The sequence below is a fragment of the Chaetodon trifascialis genome, chromosome 7 (genome assembly GCF_039877785.1).
Source record: "Chaetodon trifascialis isolate fChaTrf1 chromosome 7, fChaTrf1.hap1, whole genome shotgun sequence".
NCBI classification, from domain to species: domain Eukaryota; kingdom Metazoa; phylum Chordata; class Actinopteri; order Chaetodontiformes; family Chaetodontidae; genus Chaetodon; species Chaetodon trifascialis.
This window is the reverse complement of record NC_092062.1, coordinates 1,324,288-1,341,386: the sequence shown is the minus strand read 5'-3', so window position 1 is coordinate 1,341,386 and position 17,099 is coordinate 1,324,288. Positions and strand designations below refer to the sequence as shown.

Below are 17,099 nucleotides of genomic sequence, written 5' to 3'. Positions count from 1 at the left end.
AAAGCCCTGCCCATTGATGCTGGCCATGGTTTTAGACTGATCTCTGCCATTTATGACAGACAGGTATCTTAATTACAGCCACGAGCATCCACAAGTGGGTTTCAGGCTTCACAAAAGTGAGCGAAGTCACTTCAGCTAGTTTAATTTTGTCTAAATAAGGAGGGAGATGAATCACATGTGCCATCATTACAAAATCTGCAACATTTCAGTAGTTGCACTCAAAGCTCTGCCATTCATCCCCCATTCATTGTATTTGAAAGGAACTCAGTGGGAATGATCAAGAGATAGCACAGAATGTCTCCTGGGAGTTCAGTCAGAATTTCTCAAAGATCTCTTGAGTTGTGAGGATATATGTGACAAGGCCAGCTTGCACCAATCAATATGGTACTTCAGATTGTGGTAAATAATTGCCCCCAGAGAATGTATTCTTAAATTGTTTAAATTATGAATTCTCAATTCTTAGTAATTAGCAATAATAATAATGATAATAAATACAGTAGGGTTCAATAATTGCTCGAGCCCCCCAATAATAATGATAATAAACCAGTACAAACGCAATAGGGTTCTGGCCCTTTGGGGCTTTAAAATACATGTATTTGTGAATTTCTACTACATTTATTTGAAACAAGCAATATTTATGTGTGTTTATATTTATGTGTGTTTCTATGTGTTTTTTATGTTTACTTATATGGTGATTTGTTTTACATTTGTGTGCACTGAAAAGTATTTATGTGCATTTATGAGTCATTTACTATAGACATGAATACCAAAATATATTTAGGAGTCTTTATGTGTGCATTCATTAATTCTGAGACTGATTTCACTCCATAGTTCCTTGGTCCATCTCTTTAATGAAACTTCATCAACCCCATCAGAAATATCACCAGCTGAGGATCAAGATCCTGGGAGACTGTTACTACTGTATCTGTGGACTGCCGGACTACAGGGAGGACCACGCTGCCTGCTCCATCATGATGGGCCTGGCCATGGTGGAGGCCATCTCGTGAGTACAGTGACGAGTGGGTCAGGAGCTTAATGGAGCAGCCTTAGGTAACTCTTGATGATGTTGGAGTGTTCAGTCAGATCATTCGGTGTCAGATGCATTTGATGTGATGCTATTGAACACTGGTTGACAATGAGAGATCATTAAGCTCATTTCTGGTGCAACTTACTCCAGGCAAGCGTGCCTGGATTCACTAGTTTTAGAGTCCCTTAGTCCCTTAGTCCCTTGTTCTTGTTGCTTTTTATTTAATGTGATGTAAACTAACCACAGGTACGTCCGAGAGAAAACTCAGACAGATGTTGACATGCGGGTTGGAGTTCATAGTGGCACAGTCCTCGGGGGAGTGCTCGGTCAGAAGCGCTGGCAGTACGATGTCTGGTCCACAGACGTCACTGTGGCCAACAAAATGGAGGCTGGAGGGATACCAGGGTAAGAGCAGACATCAAGTCCATGCACGACCTTTCTTTTGGTCAGATTTTTAAAATAAATTTACTTCTGTCAGTTGTTATAATGTTGATGTCATTCTTTCTTTAGCTTTCATTTTGTTTAAATGATAAAAAACATGCAATTTAAGACAAGATATACAGTAAAAGCTTAAAATCTGGCCACAGCAAGCTGTAAACATCACAATCGTGTTATCAAACAGTTGTCTGTCTACACATACAGCAGACTCAGAGCAATATTGGTATTCATTTGGAGGGGTGTCTTGTGTCCACCTAGCAAATCTACTTCAGTATTTACTAACTCATTCACAGTGTTTACCAGCAAGTCCATAAGTGTATCTCTGCTGTTTGTTGCTGAGCAGTTAGTGTACCATGGGTTTATCAGAGCTTTTTCACTGAAAACAACTACCAGCTGCAATGAAAGAGGTGTTTGTGGGCCATAAAACCAGTGCAATAAGGTAAAAGAGGTGAAAGGCTCTGTAGCTCTGAGGTGAACTTAATATGAAAAATTGTGCATTTTATTGCAGCATTAAAATGAATTAGAATAAACTAATCAAAAAAAAAATAACATACATGATCATGGATGTTCTTTGTACACCAGTTTCACCACCAGTTTAAACCACAACCAAAAATTCCCACTCCCCTTTGTTCTTACGTCTAAAACATTAGCACTGCTGTATTTTGCAGTGTTCATTAAGTAAAATATAGTCTGGTGTATGTTGCACTGCAATTTATCGCTGAGTATTATTAGAAATTCATCAACGTGATTTTGATAATATAGTCGAAAGTAACATTTCAGTGGTAGTTGGTAGATCAATGACCTGTCTAATTCTTGACTCCTCTCTGTGTGTGAAACAGTCGTGTGCACATCTCACAGAGCACCATGGAGTGTCTTCATGGTGAGTTTGATGTGGAGCCGGGGAACGGAGGTGACCGCTGTGACTACCTGAGGGAAAGGGGCATTGCGACCTACCTGGTCGTTGTTCCTAAAGGACCTGTGGGAAAGAATGGCATCAATGGTGTCGTAAGTCAACTGTGCTACACACCCACAGTGGAAAATATTGAGATATTCAAATTTTGGTCTCATATTTGGCCAGTATTCAGAATACATGGATATGTTCAGAAATGTAAAAAGGAAGAAATAAAGCCTTTTTCACAGTAATCACTCTGCTTGTTTCATATTAGAAGCTGTCTGTAACCTCTTCCAATGGAAACTCCCCACTGTTGATCAACACCACTGAGTGTAACGGCAGCATTAATACAGCCTGCACCACACCAGAAGAACCAGAAGAACTGGACACAAGGGTAACCAAGAAATCATTGTTTAGATTACAATGTAAAGTAGCTAGAATCACACTGCTGACCTCTAAAAAGCACTTTGTCATCTTTGGCCTGGTCACAACAGCATTTACATGAGTAAAATTTCAGACCAAAAAAAACTTAAAGTAAATCTTTGTGGACTTTTGCATGGAGTTCTACGTTGGTGAAGTATGCCACATGAATCTGCTCTGCTGACCAATTGCAAATCGTTTTGGCAAGTGCTAGAATGTTCCTGTATAGCTAGCATGTTACCAGCTAGAGTAGCTCACCAACTAACCCCATCAATCAATACTTCACTTCCACCACCATGTATTTTCGTGAGGACAGGCTTGTGTCACTGTATGGGCTCTCAAATCACTTCTAGTCATACTAGTAATAGAGCTAAAAATGCAAACTGCCATGATAATTTCTGAACGCATTGATTAAAATAAGTTAGACTGAGATAATTTTGCTTTTTGGGACTACAGGTGGTGAATCCATCTTTCCCTAACCCTCGCAGAAGGCTGCGACTGCGGGATTTGGCTGAAAGAGTGATTGATGCTCAGGAGAATGAACAGGAGCTCAACAAACTACTCAATGAGGCCCTGCTGGAGAGGGAGACAGTACAAGCGTAAGTGAACACTGTTTGAACCATAATGCACCACTTCTTTCTAGATGCAAAACACCTTAATGATGCCACTTACCTCACCGTTAGCTTATGATATGTTAGTGGTTAGAAATCTGTTTTTACAACATTGCTCCTGTGACTTGGAATCAGTTTTTATGCAGTGTAGACCATATTACTATTACTATTATTAGTCTCATCTGTTATCCTTGAGGGTTTTTACATTCCCTTGCAACCCTTGCAGAGGAGCACCAAGACTGTTTACTGAGCAAATTTTATTGTTGTCATGGGAGATGTGCAGTCTCTCACATGGACTCTTGAGCTACAACTGGTTATGTGCACCGCACGTGATGGTAACACACATAAAAAACATATACTAATCCAATCCACATGGACCCCTTGGACACTCGGATCACTGCATAATACAGATGGTCCTGAAATACAGACAGCAACCGAGGAGCGCTAAACCATCATTCTTCAGGACTGCATGGAGTGCACTGACTGAGAATCTCTGAGAGGCCCTGAGAACAATGCTGATGCAATATGGTCATATATCAACTTCTGTGAGCAGGTCTGCCTCCCAACCAAAATCATTATAAGGGACAATAACTACAAGCTCAGAGAATGGCACAGGCACACAGGCAGGCACAGGCAACTATGAAAGGTGACACGGATGTTAAGGCTATGCAGTCGCCAAGTATTAGGACCCAGAGATGCAGAAACCAGAGGCAGGGATTGTGTAAAACCAGGTAAGAATTTATTAACAAAACGAAGAACAGAAAACGCGCTCAACGAGCGGATAAACAAACAAACAAAAGGCGCACTCAAACGGAGTGGGAGACGAGGCAAACAAAAGACGCACTCAAACGGAGTGGATGAACAGAGGGAGCACCGACGGAGCGGGTATGACACGAGGCACGCGTGGAAGCGGCAGGCAGACACTGAAACAAAAGAAAACACGGCACAATAAATGGCTGGAAAAAACGATGGACAAAAAATGACTTTTTCTAACAAGGAGGGGAAGACAAAGAGACTTGTACTTACGGACCAACAACCAGACATCAACATGGGAATGAGGAATAATCCAGCGACAAGGAGGAGAAAGTCCATGTCTTAAATACTCTCCCTGATCAGGGAGAGTAACTGCAGGTGAGTAGCAGTGGGAGGAGCTGGCAGCAGGTGAGGGGCTGCCCAGCCATGTCGTCAGGGGTAGACAGACAGACACACACACAGGGAAAAGGGAGAGGAGACACACAGGGAGAGACAGGAAGCCAGGATCATAACAACATGATACATGATACATTCAGGCTGTATAGTAAAACCTCAAAAAGCCATCACTTCTGCCAGGGAGGAATGCAAAGCCAGGTTGGAGTGTGATTTGAGCACCAATGACCCTCCAGCCATTTGGAACACACCCAGGACAAACACAAAATACAATAAGAAAAGTCCTGCTATGACCCCATCCCCTGAACTAGAAGATGAACTCAACTCCTTTGACATGTTTGAAAGGTTGCCCCCCACACACTCTGATGGCCCACAGTACCACAATAGCCAGTGATCTGAAATGGGAGACACATTCATCTCATGTCATCTAGCGAGCTCACCAGATTGCTCACAGGACAGGATCAGTTGCCCATGAGTCTTCAGTATGATACCAGGGCAACAAAGGACCTGTAGAATGCCTCTTCAAAATGCGTCCATATGGCCACAGGTTCAGCTTATCACCCACCATGCATCGTAGCCAATCCCAGCAAATGCACACACGCATATGCACTTAAACACAGACACAGACACAGACACAGACACACACACACACACACACACACACACACACACACACACACACACACACACACACACACAGTTTGAGACAGTACATCCTCCTACTTTGGACCATGCAATATGTGCAATATTTGCCAGGACTGTGTAATATTCTCAAATGTAGTATAATGCAGCAAATTTGTTGTATTATTCCTAACATGCATAGGAATGCCAGCATACTGTGTATGTAGCGTAATGTAGCATATTTTCTTAATTTCTGCTATATATAATTCTTGTTTTTAACTTTTAACTTTATCTTTTTTTTACTTTCTTCACGTTTTCATTCACTGCACTATGTCACCAAGTCAAATTCCTGTGCACATTGTACATTTGGCAATTGTGATTATAGTTGTCTGAGGACCTAGCATTGACACTGACACACACACACCCCTTGTTATCAGTTATGACACAATGACATACACTCATTACACATTAATTTAATGAATGAGACTATGGTGGAAATAGTTGATAACATACTGTATATTTCACACAATATTTTTCAAAGTTTAACCCTCAACCTTATTACTTCCTCAGCAACCTCTCTGTTCCTCAGTCTTTTACGTTATTTAAGAGTTACATATTTCAGATCAGATATTCCCTATATCCAGAATTTGTCACTGCTATGCATATTGCAAGCTTTACTTTTGCTTGTTCTGGAAAAGCAGCACAATCTTTCTCTTGTGAACTGCAAATTAAGAGAGCTGGTTTTTGCTGGAAATTTTTCAGTGTTTGCGAGATATGGTACTAAACCAATTTATGCTCATTATGGTAAATCACTTTGTGAAAGACAAAATTTGTTTTCTCAAAACTGTGACAGTGTTTGTCATGTTGCTTAAAAAATACTACGATATCTGTTACACTGTAGATAAAGTAATACTGCTATTTTACATCTGATGTGCGTTCTGACTTTCTCTTGTCTACTCAGTCTGAAGGGGAAACACACCAACAGGCTATCCCTGAGGTTTGTGGATCCAGAGCTTGAGACCCGTTACTCGGTGGAGAAGGAGAAACAGAGCGGAGCGGCCTTCTGTTGCTCCTGTGTGGTCCTGCTCTTCACTACAGCTATGGAGGCACTCATAGACCCCTGGTCAGTTCAGAAGTGCCAGTGTGCAATCCACTCACACTTTTTTATTCACAGTGCGGCGTTTTCGATTGATGTCCCACTCTTGCTCAAGAGACCTACACAAACAGTAAAGGAAAAGATTATCCTATTCATATAATCATTTACTCTGTACTGTGAAGGATCAGCACAGTTCACATAGTTCACTCATTGTAATATTGCTTTCTGGACAAATGAATCTGGACTTGTTGACTGCTGCAAGTGTTGTATATTTCTCTTAAGGGTTTTCTGTGTGTTCATGTGTTGTGGAGCAGGCTGATTGCAAACTACATCACCTGTGCAGTGGGAGAAGTCCTGCTGCTCATCCTGACAATCTGTTCTCTGGCTGCCATCTTCCCTAGAGTGAGTTACAACACCTTTACACTAAAATGTTTTGTCATGTCTTCACTACCATGCTCTCACTAATTGATGGGACCAGGTCCCAGGTTGCAGCACCTTCTCCAGATATGGCAACAGCCAACAACTGTGTCAGGTCAATCTGACCAAAGCCCAAAATCAGCAGAATGTGTGTCCATTTTGCTGCTGAGTTTCCTTCTAGAGGGCCGCGAAACATGACTGTGAAGTCTTGTCATCACAGTCAGTTTATCAAGTTTGGTACCATTGCACCTGTACAGCACCAAACCAAAACCTGTGCTCACAGACCACATCTGGAAACCTGTACTATGGCTGGGTTGATATCAATCTGTTCATCTAATTTTTTTGTGTTCATGTTCAACAATTGTATTTCAAATGTGTATATATTTGTTTAATGGCACACAAAAGTCACGGTTTGGTACAGTTGCTTATTGGTCAAAACTCTTTCAGTAAAGGCACTCATATACTGGGATATTGTGAAAAAAATATGAAAAAATAAGAAGTAGGAAAAAATAAATGACAAAAATAAGTAACAGAAATGTCAGTTAAATGCTCAATCATAAGACTCTGACTAGTTGATAATTCTTGAACAACTGCAGCACAGGCACAACAGACAAGGCACATTGTAGTGGAGCTCTAACACTCTGACCATATGCCTAGTATGGTAGAGATAAACACTCCTAGCATTAGTTATTGCTTTAGCTCAGTCCAAATCTGCAGCTAGAAGCTGCTTGAACACTGTGGGGCAAAGAACTTGCCTTCCAGTCTGTTTTTGACTTGTTCTGGTAATTTAACACATTCAGGTGATGGCGTTGTAAATGACAAGTCTGAAGTGTTTCCACAGACATACCTGACTTCAGGTCTGTCATTTGTGTTGTGCCATTCAGAAGGCAGCGACACCACATGATCTTGGCTAACTGGGCTAAGCCAACTGCTGTACTACAGTTGTTTGCTTGTGAGTAGTTGACAGGCTGTTTTGACATTAATTGTTTGGGCCACAGGGCACATGGAACCAAGGAAGTCACATACCAACCCAAACGTCCTGGACTGAATGGTTTAGGAAGAATACACGAACAGTTACACCCCTAGTGTTTATATTGTTGACATTTAATCACAGGGCATTTATTGTGATAAAGGTTTGCATAGTGGTGTACAGCATGTGTACTTGCGTGTATGTGTGAGTGTTTGGCATGGAGCAATAATTTTGATTCCACTTCGTCATGGAAATTCAGATTTATTGATAACCAGCTGGCAGGCCGATATTGACTTCTGCTGCCACAGGCAGCACTCAGACCAAGTCAGTCAGCAACATGCACATAGTTAGTCAGTCACATGGACTGAGAAAATACAGAGTAGGTGTGAATGATGCTTAGGGCTCTTCAGTACTAATCAATATCACATGAAATATCACTTTGCAAAAAGCCTGCAGTACCATTACCATGAACACATCACAGTCCATTAACAGAGGCACATGTGTATGAATGTGATCATCCTCATTATATAAGGTTATCAGCCACAGTTCTTTGAAATGAATGATGAAAATAAAATTTGTAAATTTTTTTCTGAATCCTATGTTTTGTGATTTAACCATATTTTGTCATCAGAAAGAGTGTCTAATCATATGGTGGATGAATAAAACTTCAACAATTCAATAGCATTATTCAAAATTGAATGAATATTAATAAATTTGATGTAACAACATTATATTTTATCAAATAGATCTTCTGCAGGACAGCTTTGACAAGCAGCTCCAATACACTGGGTAAGTGGGTCGGTTGGAAGCTACTCACACGTACAGCCATGAAGTCGTCTACAAAGTTGTGTCTTGCATCTGTTGATGAGAGTTTGTTGAAGTATTGAGGTCCTTCAAACACACTGTCTCTCTCTTCTGTCCGTATTTTGTTCATCATGGAAATCAATAACATAATGGCTGCATTCCTGAATTCCATTTAGTTATCCCATTCTGGTCTGGTGCAAGGGTACGGAGGCATCCAAATACAATGGAGCCATCCTTCATGTTATTAGTGCTGTAGTGGCCATTTGCCATTTTGACTTGGTCTTATTGCCTGAATATTGAGCTGTAACTCCTTCCTTCACTGCAGTGACATTGGTGGTAAAATTTGTAAGGAAGTTTCATGATGATGTGCCTCATGTTTGATGGTAAGTCAAGTTCCTTCATTTGCATCATCTGCTCTGTTAAATTGGAGTATCCTTGAAGAAAGAGGGAGAAAGCTTGTAGTGCTTTAACCTCTTCAATACTAGGCCTATTTTGTCTACCTCCTATCTGAAATGACCTACCCAAAATAGAATATATCTTCACAACTACAAGGTCTGTATGAATAATCTTATATCTTGAACACAGTAGAATTTTTTTATTTTTATCTCCGCCTAAAAACAAAAGATTATTTTGAATGAAAACCACCTGTGCAAAAGTACATGCCAAAATAATGAACCTGAGCAGCTTTACGGTTGTTTTCTCTGGTTTTGCAGATCATCATTTGTTGTTCATACATTTACACTGGTTATAGTCGATACTCCCTGAGGTAATTATTAGTCCTTGGGTGTTAATAAGTTGAGTTGACAGCCATGTACATTATGTTGCAGTACCTAAGAATCCAGCAGAGGGCAAACTGAGAGTGTTAGAGCTGTTAAGGTCAGTGCTGTTGTGCACGCAGACGAAGTGCGTAACATGTGAAACGCTGCAAGATGGTTCAGTAAAGAACTAGAAACCTAAGTTCAACGTGTGGACAGTGGATTATTATATTAACGATGCAACATTTTCCTACAGGCACTCATCTGAGCGGAGTACCGTTATCTCGCAGAAGGCTCTCTGCGATCTTCACCTTCTCTTTCTGTTGTTTTTACCCTCATAAAAGGACGAAATGCAAATAAAACAGTAAATAACACCTTGGGCTGCTCAGCAGGGTCCTCTGTGAGCCTCTGTAAGCGCTCTGCTTATTCACGTGTAAATGACAGTGAAACTAACTGCGCACTCACAGCAGTCAGTAGCACCACCGCCCCCCCTGCCGTTTGGTCATTCGGGGGGCAGGACTCAAGTTCACCATAGAAACACCAATGACGATACAGAAGGAAGCAAGCCCAAAGATAGGGTATTTCACGTGAGCACTACCCCCACTTTTGAAACTCCTACCTCTTTATGTAAAAACAACCAGGACCCTCGCGGTCGATCTCAAACTAACACATACGAGTCATACGAGCAGATAGTAGCAGCATTTTTTCGAGCTGGACTATAACTTTTGACCATAAAACAGCAAAGGTAAGACATACTGTATGATTTTGAGAAATATTTTTCTGCTACTGTGTGGCTCGCCGAGTTGTGGTCGCACAGTGAGGAGGCAGACATCTTCATGATCATCAGACTCTTTGCTTTCATATGATACCAGGCTTTTGTGGCTTGTATGAAGTGGTGAACACAGCAGACATCTAAAGTGGATGTACACTGTTTTCGTTATATGGCCATATAATTTATTGCAGTATGAATTGTATTTTGTTTGGGTGGCAATGTTTGGTAGAGGCTTTTAGCTGAGTTTCTCCCCTCATTCTGGTATGGTACAAGCTAGGATTGGTGCTCATGAGTGTGGCCATCGATCAGTGACGTGCACACGCATCTGTACAGGAGGCAGGTTGCCTCCTGTACAGGGGGCGCTCATTTAATATCCTCACTTTTAACTGGCATCTAGTTGAGTATTTTTTCCATATAGGCAGATGCAATTTTATGTTCATTTCCAAAATGTTCTGCTAAAAAGCTCTTGGCTCTGTGGTAACCCATCTCTGCAGATACAGTAAGTGTTGACAAAGTGTGCACTAGGTCTCTTGGCTGCCCCCTAGTGTACTGTTCCAGAAAATGCAAACAGACACTCCAATTAGTTGTCTTGTCCTCCACTCCATTTTCAAAAGCTCTAATGAAAGACTTGTATTGAAGAGGGTCCCCATCAAACACAGGGATGTTTCTTGAAGGAAGGACAGTGCACAGATTTTGCTGAACCAGGAGGGCAGTGATATCATTTTGTCTTTGCATAATATTTACAATGTCACTTGAATAGTTACCAGTCAGAGCTTGAGTTTGAGAATGCACGCATCCTATTTGATTTTCGTTAACAGCCATTGTCACTTGAACTGAGCATCTCATTCATTTGTGTCTTTGGCCTTTGTTTGGGCTGAACAACTGGTGGCTGCAGTACAGGAGCAGGCGCTCCAAGAACATTATCCTCTTCATCCATTTTCTCTGAAACAAAAATGTTGGCATTAGGACTTAATTTACTCATTCCTTTGTTTCTCTCAAAATAAGAGTTCATGCCATCTAAGAGTTTAGAGCCACACTGTGATGATTTGAGTTCCAAGATCTGAAGCTTTGCATTTGTTACAGCCAACTCTGTTTTGAGCTTTAGTTGTTGTTTTTCTTTCCTCAGCTTTCCTCTTGGGCTTCATTTAGATGTTTCCTTTAACGCAGCAACACAGTCCATCAGAGCCACCTTGTCAGCTTGAGCTTTAATGTGTGCGGACAATGTTGAGGATATCCGTGATAGCTGGGAGTGTGACTTGACAGAGTTAGCTTTTACACTTAACACATTAGAGGCACTGTCCTCGGGATTTATTTCATCTGCGACATTTTGGTCGGGCAAATCTTTATTTAGTGGCACATAGGGATGATCCATTTCAGACAGCCAGCCTTTTACTTTTTTAATGAAACCACAATACATTGTCCTCTTTTCTTCAAAGTATTTACTTTGTCTTGTCAGTTCATCATGTGGTTACTTTATGAGAGATTCATGCAGGTCACTTGCCTCTTCGTAAAAGTGAATAAGCTTAGTAAGCTCAGAAGTCACTATATCGACGTTTTCCTTTGATGTCATTAACTCACGGATATTTTCCGCACACTTCTTTGCTTGTTTAAACTTTGCACTTCTTTTTTCCTGGCACATTTCCACATAGAAGAACAATCCTTTAGAAGTTAATTTAATGCTTCTCTTCTCTGGCGGTACTTCAACATCCTCTGCCGCAACAACAGACATTTTTGCATTTCTTTAAACTGCTTGGTGCAGACCAGCCAAATCTACAATCTTATGATAATGCAGATTAAATGTAGCAAAACTTCAAAAATGTAAATCAAAGAGCCACTTTGCACCATGGGTTTGTAACTTACGCAGGCAGAAGAAAGTCAATGTCCATTTCAAAGTTTAGCAAGCAAGCAAGCAGTTTATTTTATTTTATAAGTTTATTTGAATAGCACTTTTCGCAGACACCAGTCACAAAGTGCTTTACAGTTACACAACATTAAAATCAAATATGTATACATACAACAGTCATGTACATTAAATTATATATAGCACCACAAAATAAATAAAATACATACATACATAAAATATACAGTCAAGAAGCATTAAGAAAGATGTAAAATGTCAGAGTTTATTAAAATGCCTGTCTGAATAAGAGGGATTTTAATTGTTTTTTAAAGCTCTCCACAGAATCAATACAACACAACGTAGCTGGAAGGCTGTTCCAGAGTTTTGGAGCTGCACACTCAAAAGTGCGATCACCACGAGTTTTGAAATTAGTCCGAGGAACACTTAGCAGACCCGCATTAGATGATGCTCGGCCCGAGTTGTAAGGGTGCAGGAAGTTACTGATATATTTTGGAGCCTGGCCGTGTAGGGCTCTGTAAGTAAGCACTATGATTTTAAATTGAATTCTAAATTTGACTGGTAGCCAATGCAGTTCTGTTAAAATGGGGTAATGTGAGACCATTTACTAGACCGGGTTAAAAGCCTAGCAGCAGCATTTTGAACCAGTTGTAGAGGGTGAATTGAGGATCTAGCTATGCTAGCTGCTAATTTGCAACACGCGGTGCAATCTGCCACATGCGCTGCACACGACTGACGCCTGTTTACACCACACACCAACTTCCACCTTCTGTGGCAGCTCCCAGTCCTGCCTCACTCAACACCGCCCCCCATGGACCCACTAGCCCCCACCGCGACCATATCCCCACTGTTCACTACCCCATCCCAGTAAAAATCAGTTCACGCCATTCCCATTCACATAGGTCCGCCTCTGCTGCTGCTGCTCAAACAAGACTTTTATCATAAATGATCTGATTTTAGATAATAAGCTTGATATTTTATTGCTCACAGAAACACCAAGGGAGGTAGGGGAGGCGGGACCGCATCTTTTATTCAGATTCTTAACTCTCACGAAGTTTTCTTTAACAGTTACACATCCTTTGAACACCATGCATTTGTTTTTAGCAGACCCCCTGTTCTCTGTATTACTGTCTATAGGCCACCCCGCTATTCCAAAGCTTTTATCAGTGAGTTCTCAGTTACTTTCAATCGTGCACTCAACTTATAACAGGATTTTAATAACTGGTGATTTTAATTTACACATTGATAATGGATCGGACACAATGTCCAGAGAATTCTTAAACATTTTAAACTGCATGGATTTTAACCAGCACGTTACACAGCCAACTCACAACAGAGGACACACCCTGGACCTGGTCATAAGCTACGGCCTGTCCACTGGTGTGTCCTCTGTTGTTGACCTGGCTGTGTCTGACCACTATTGTGTGTTTTTTAACATCATCAGCTTTAGCCACCAGGAGGCCCCAGTGAGAACGGTGAAGAAACGCTGTCTTACTTCTGAAGTGGCTGCTAATTTTATTGAGATTTTACAGAGCACTCCTGCCGAAGTTTTACCCGCACCATGTGATTTTATTGTTGATGATTTTAATAACAAGTTAAAGACATCACTAGATGCAGTGGCTCCACTTTTAATTAAAACAATAAGAACAAAGAAAACACAACTGTGGAGAGATGACAACATCAAAAAACTGAAAAGGAAATGCAGGAGTGCAGAAAGAGGGTGGAGAAAAACCAAATTAACAGTTCACTATGAAATATACCGGGATCAACTCAAAACCTACAATAACTCAGTCAAACTGGCAAGAAGGGCTCATTTCTCAAAACTCATCGCAGACAATAAAAAAAAGGTTTCTTTTCTCCACCTTCGATCTTTTAACCAGCACTGATATTAATAAATCCTCCATGATACCGAGATCCTCTGTGAGGAGTTTGCAGACCACTTCAGAAGTAAGATTGATAACATCAGATCCACTCTTTTATCCCATCAGAATGCTGTTCTTAATACACCTGGATCACTGCTTTTACCCGAGGAAACACTGGAGAGTTTTAACCTGGTTGATTCAAGGGCCCTACGTCGAGCTTTCTCCCAAGTAAACCCAACAACCTGCCTCTTAGACCCAATTCCCACATCACTTTTAAAGACATTTTATGAATTCTTTGAGGAACAGATTTTAAACATAGTCAATTGCTCTCTTCAGACGGGTGTCTTCCCCACTGCCTATAAAACAGCAGTGGTGAAGCCCCTTCTGAAGAAGAGCAATCTAGACTACAACATTTTTAACAACTACAGACCTGTATCCAACTTACCATTTTTAAGTAAAATTTTAGAAAAAGCTGTTTTTAACCAAATAAATTATTTTTTAATGACAAACACTATTTTTGAGAAATCTGGTTTTAGGATGAACCACAGTACTGAGACAGCACTTTTGAAGATTTTAAATGACACCAGGTGCAATTTAGACCTGGTCAAAAACTGACAGTATTGGTCTTACTGGATCTTAGCGCTGCCTTTGATACAGTAGACCATCACATTTTATTAACAGACTGAAGCACCTGGTTGGTACTGTTTTTAACTGGTTCCGCTCCTATCTCACAGATTGATCTTTCTTTGTAAGTATGGATACATGTTCCTCCAGAACACATGAAATTAAATGTGGGGTCCCCCAAGGGTCAATTTTAGGCTCACTTCTTTTTAATCTTTACATGCTTCCCTTGGGGGATGTCATCAGGAGACATGCCATCAGTTTCCACAGTTACGCTGATGATACGCAGCTGTACATCGCTGTTTCTCCTGATAACACAAGGCCACTTGATGCCCTTCTTAACTGCATTTTAGATATAAAGTCATGGATGGCAGATAATTTCCTCCAGCTCAACCAGGATAAAACAGAGGTTTTAGTCATCGGTCCTGAAGGCCAGAGAGAGAAACTTTTACCAAAACTACAGGATTTTAAACCCTCACAATGTGTAAAGAACCTGGCCATTATTTTTGACTCTGAGCTCACTTTTATTCCCCACATAAAGAATATTACGAAGATAGGTTTTTCTTAAGAATATAGCCAGAGTCCGCCCGTTTCTCAGGCCAGTACGGAGGTGCTAATGCATGCTTTTATCTCGAGTCGTTTAGATTATTGTAATGCCCTGCCCTCTGGTCTTCCTAAAAAGAATATCAATAGCCTACAATTATTACAGTACTCAGCCGCTCGCATGCTGACGAGGACCAGAGGGCGGGAGCATATTACACCAGTTTTAGAATTGCTGCACTGGCTCCCCGTCCACTTTAGGATCGATTTTAAGATTATTTTATTGGTTTTTAAATGTCTTAACGGTCTTGGGCCATCTTATTTATCTGATCTGCTTTTATCATATCATCCCTCGCGGACCCTGCGGTCCTCTGGTACCGGCCTTTTAACCATTCCACGAATTAAGACAAAAACCCATGGTGAGGCTGCATTCAGCCATTACGCCCCTTATCGGTGGAACAGCCTGCCAGAAAGCCTCAGGGCCACAGAGACCGTTGATATTTTTAAGAGGAGGCTCAAGACATACCTTTTTAGTCTGGTGTTTAATTGATTTTATTTGTTCATTTATCTATTTATTTGTTTTTAATTGATTTCCATCTATCTTTATAGTGTGTGTGTGTGCGCGCGTGCGTGAGTGGATGTGTGGTGGGGGTGGGAGGGACATATGGGGGTTCGAGGGTGGGGTTCTTGTTTTTTTTTTTTTTTTCTGTGAAGCACTTTGTGCTACAACTTTATGTATGAAAAGTGCTATATAAATAAAGTTGATTTGATTTGATTTGATCTGTTGAGGCAGGTAAAAAGAGAGAACAGTAGTCTAAACGCGAGGAAATAGGTATGAATTAACTTCTTCAAATCATTTATTGAGACAATGGACTGTAATTTAGCTATGTTTCTGAAATGAAAGTAACTAGATTTAGTCAGTGCCTTAATATGAGCATCAAAGCTCATTGACTGGTCAAAACTTACACCAAGGTTTCGCATGTTGGAGCGGGTAGAAAGGGATAGGGCACCAAGTTTCTCTTTAATAGGGACATTTATCAGGGGCGAAGATCAGTCTTATCATCATTTAGCTGAAGAAAGTTATTTGCCATCCACTGCCTAATTTCCCAGTCATTTAACATAGATAGGCTGTCAATCTCAGCAGGTTTAAATGAGAAGTATAGCTGAATGTCATCAGCATACAGATGGTAGGAGATGTTAGGGAAAGAATTAATAATTAGAAGAAGAAGAAGAAGAAGAAACTTACTTTATTAATCACTTCACATCACATGTTGGTTGCACACTGCACGCCATGCTTTCTGTGAAATTCTTTTTTCTCCGCATTTCTCCCATCCTCGGTCTGTCGATCCTCCACGGCAGACCAGGAGCAGTGGGCTGCCAGCTGCCAGCCAACACCGATGCCAGCACCCGGGGACCAGTACTCCGTTGTCACCATTGGTCAGGTGGTGATCTTCTTGCATGTTTTTAGTGGGGGTTATTAAGGAGGAAACCCCGGGTGAACACGGGGAGAACATAGGCTGAGTGGAAGCATATAAATAGAGAATAAAATTGGTCCCAAGATTGACCCTTGAGGAACACCACATGCCAGCATGGCAGCATCTCAAGTAAAACCATTAGCAGAGACACAGAGTGTTCTGTCATCCAATTACGATTTAAACCACTTTAATGCCATACCTGAAATGCCCACTAGGTGTTTTAGCCTATGAATTAAAATCTGGTGGTCCACAGTATCAAATGCTGCACTAAGATCTAATAAAATCAAAACAGAACAGTGACCAGTATCAGCAGCCATTAAAATGTCATTAGAGACCTTAAGAAGAGCAGTTTCAGTGGAGTGGAGTTTGCAGAATCCTGATTGGAAATTGTCAGCTATATTATGCAAATCAAGAACCTGAAGTAACTGTTCTTCAACAACCTTTTCTAAGACTTTGGAGATGAAAGGAAATTTTGATATAGGTCTAAGTTCTCTGGCAAGGATTTGTTTTTTTAACCCTTAAAAGATCCTTAAAAAAACTAACGTATTTTATACTAAGGACAAAAACGTGACACCTTCCCAGACACTGTCAAACATATCAAACATTAATTATATTTTGGGGATTTTAACCCTTTAAATGCCAGTATATCACTGCTAGAATATCACTTAAGACTGATACAAAAAAAGGATTTCTAAAAATGTTGTCCAACTGAGCAGCATAAACATGAAAAGTATGAGCATGTACAGCACTCAATACTTAGTTGGGGCTCCTTTT

General features: G+C 40.7%; 1 protein-coding gene across 2 annotated transcripts in view; it reads left to right on the top strand.

The window, feature by feature from the left end:
• Positions 1 to 17,099, top strand: part of adcy3a (adenylate cyclase 3a) — a 114,937-nt gene that overhangs the window by 38,959 nt on the left and 58,879 nt on the right. For both annotated transcript variants that reach the window (XM_070966164.1, XM_070966165.1), the window contains exons 6-12: positions 876 to 1,003; positions 1,274 to 1,432; positions 2,305 to 2,470; positions 2,632 to 2,751; positions 3,234 to 3,376; positions 6,117 to 6,278; positions 6,566 to 6,653. In XM_070966164.1, the coding sequence (XP_070822265.1) occupies positions 876 to 1,003; positions 1,274 to 1,432; positions 2,305 to 2,470; positions 2,632 to 2,751; positions 3,234 to 3,376; positions 6,117 to 6,278; positions 6,566 to 6,653 (966 nt within the window). The remainder of the gene's footprint in view (positions 1 to 875; positions 1,004 to 1,273; positions 1,433 to 2,304; positions 2,471 to 2,631; positions 2,752 to 3,233; positions 3,377 to 6,116; positions 6,279 to 6,565; positions 6,654 to 17,099) is intronic.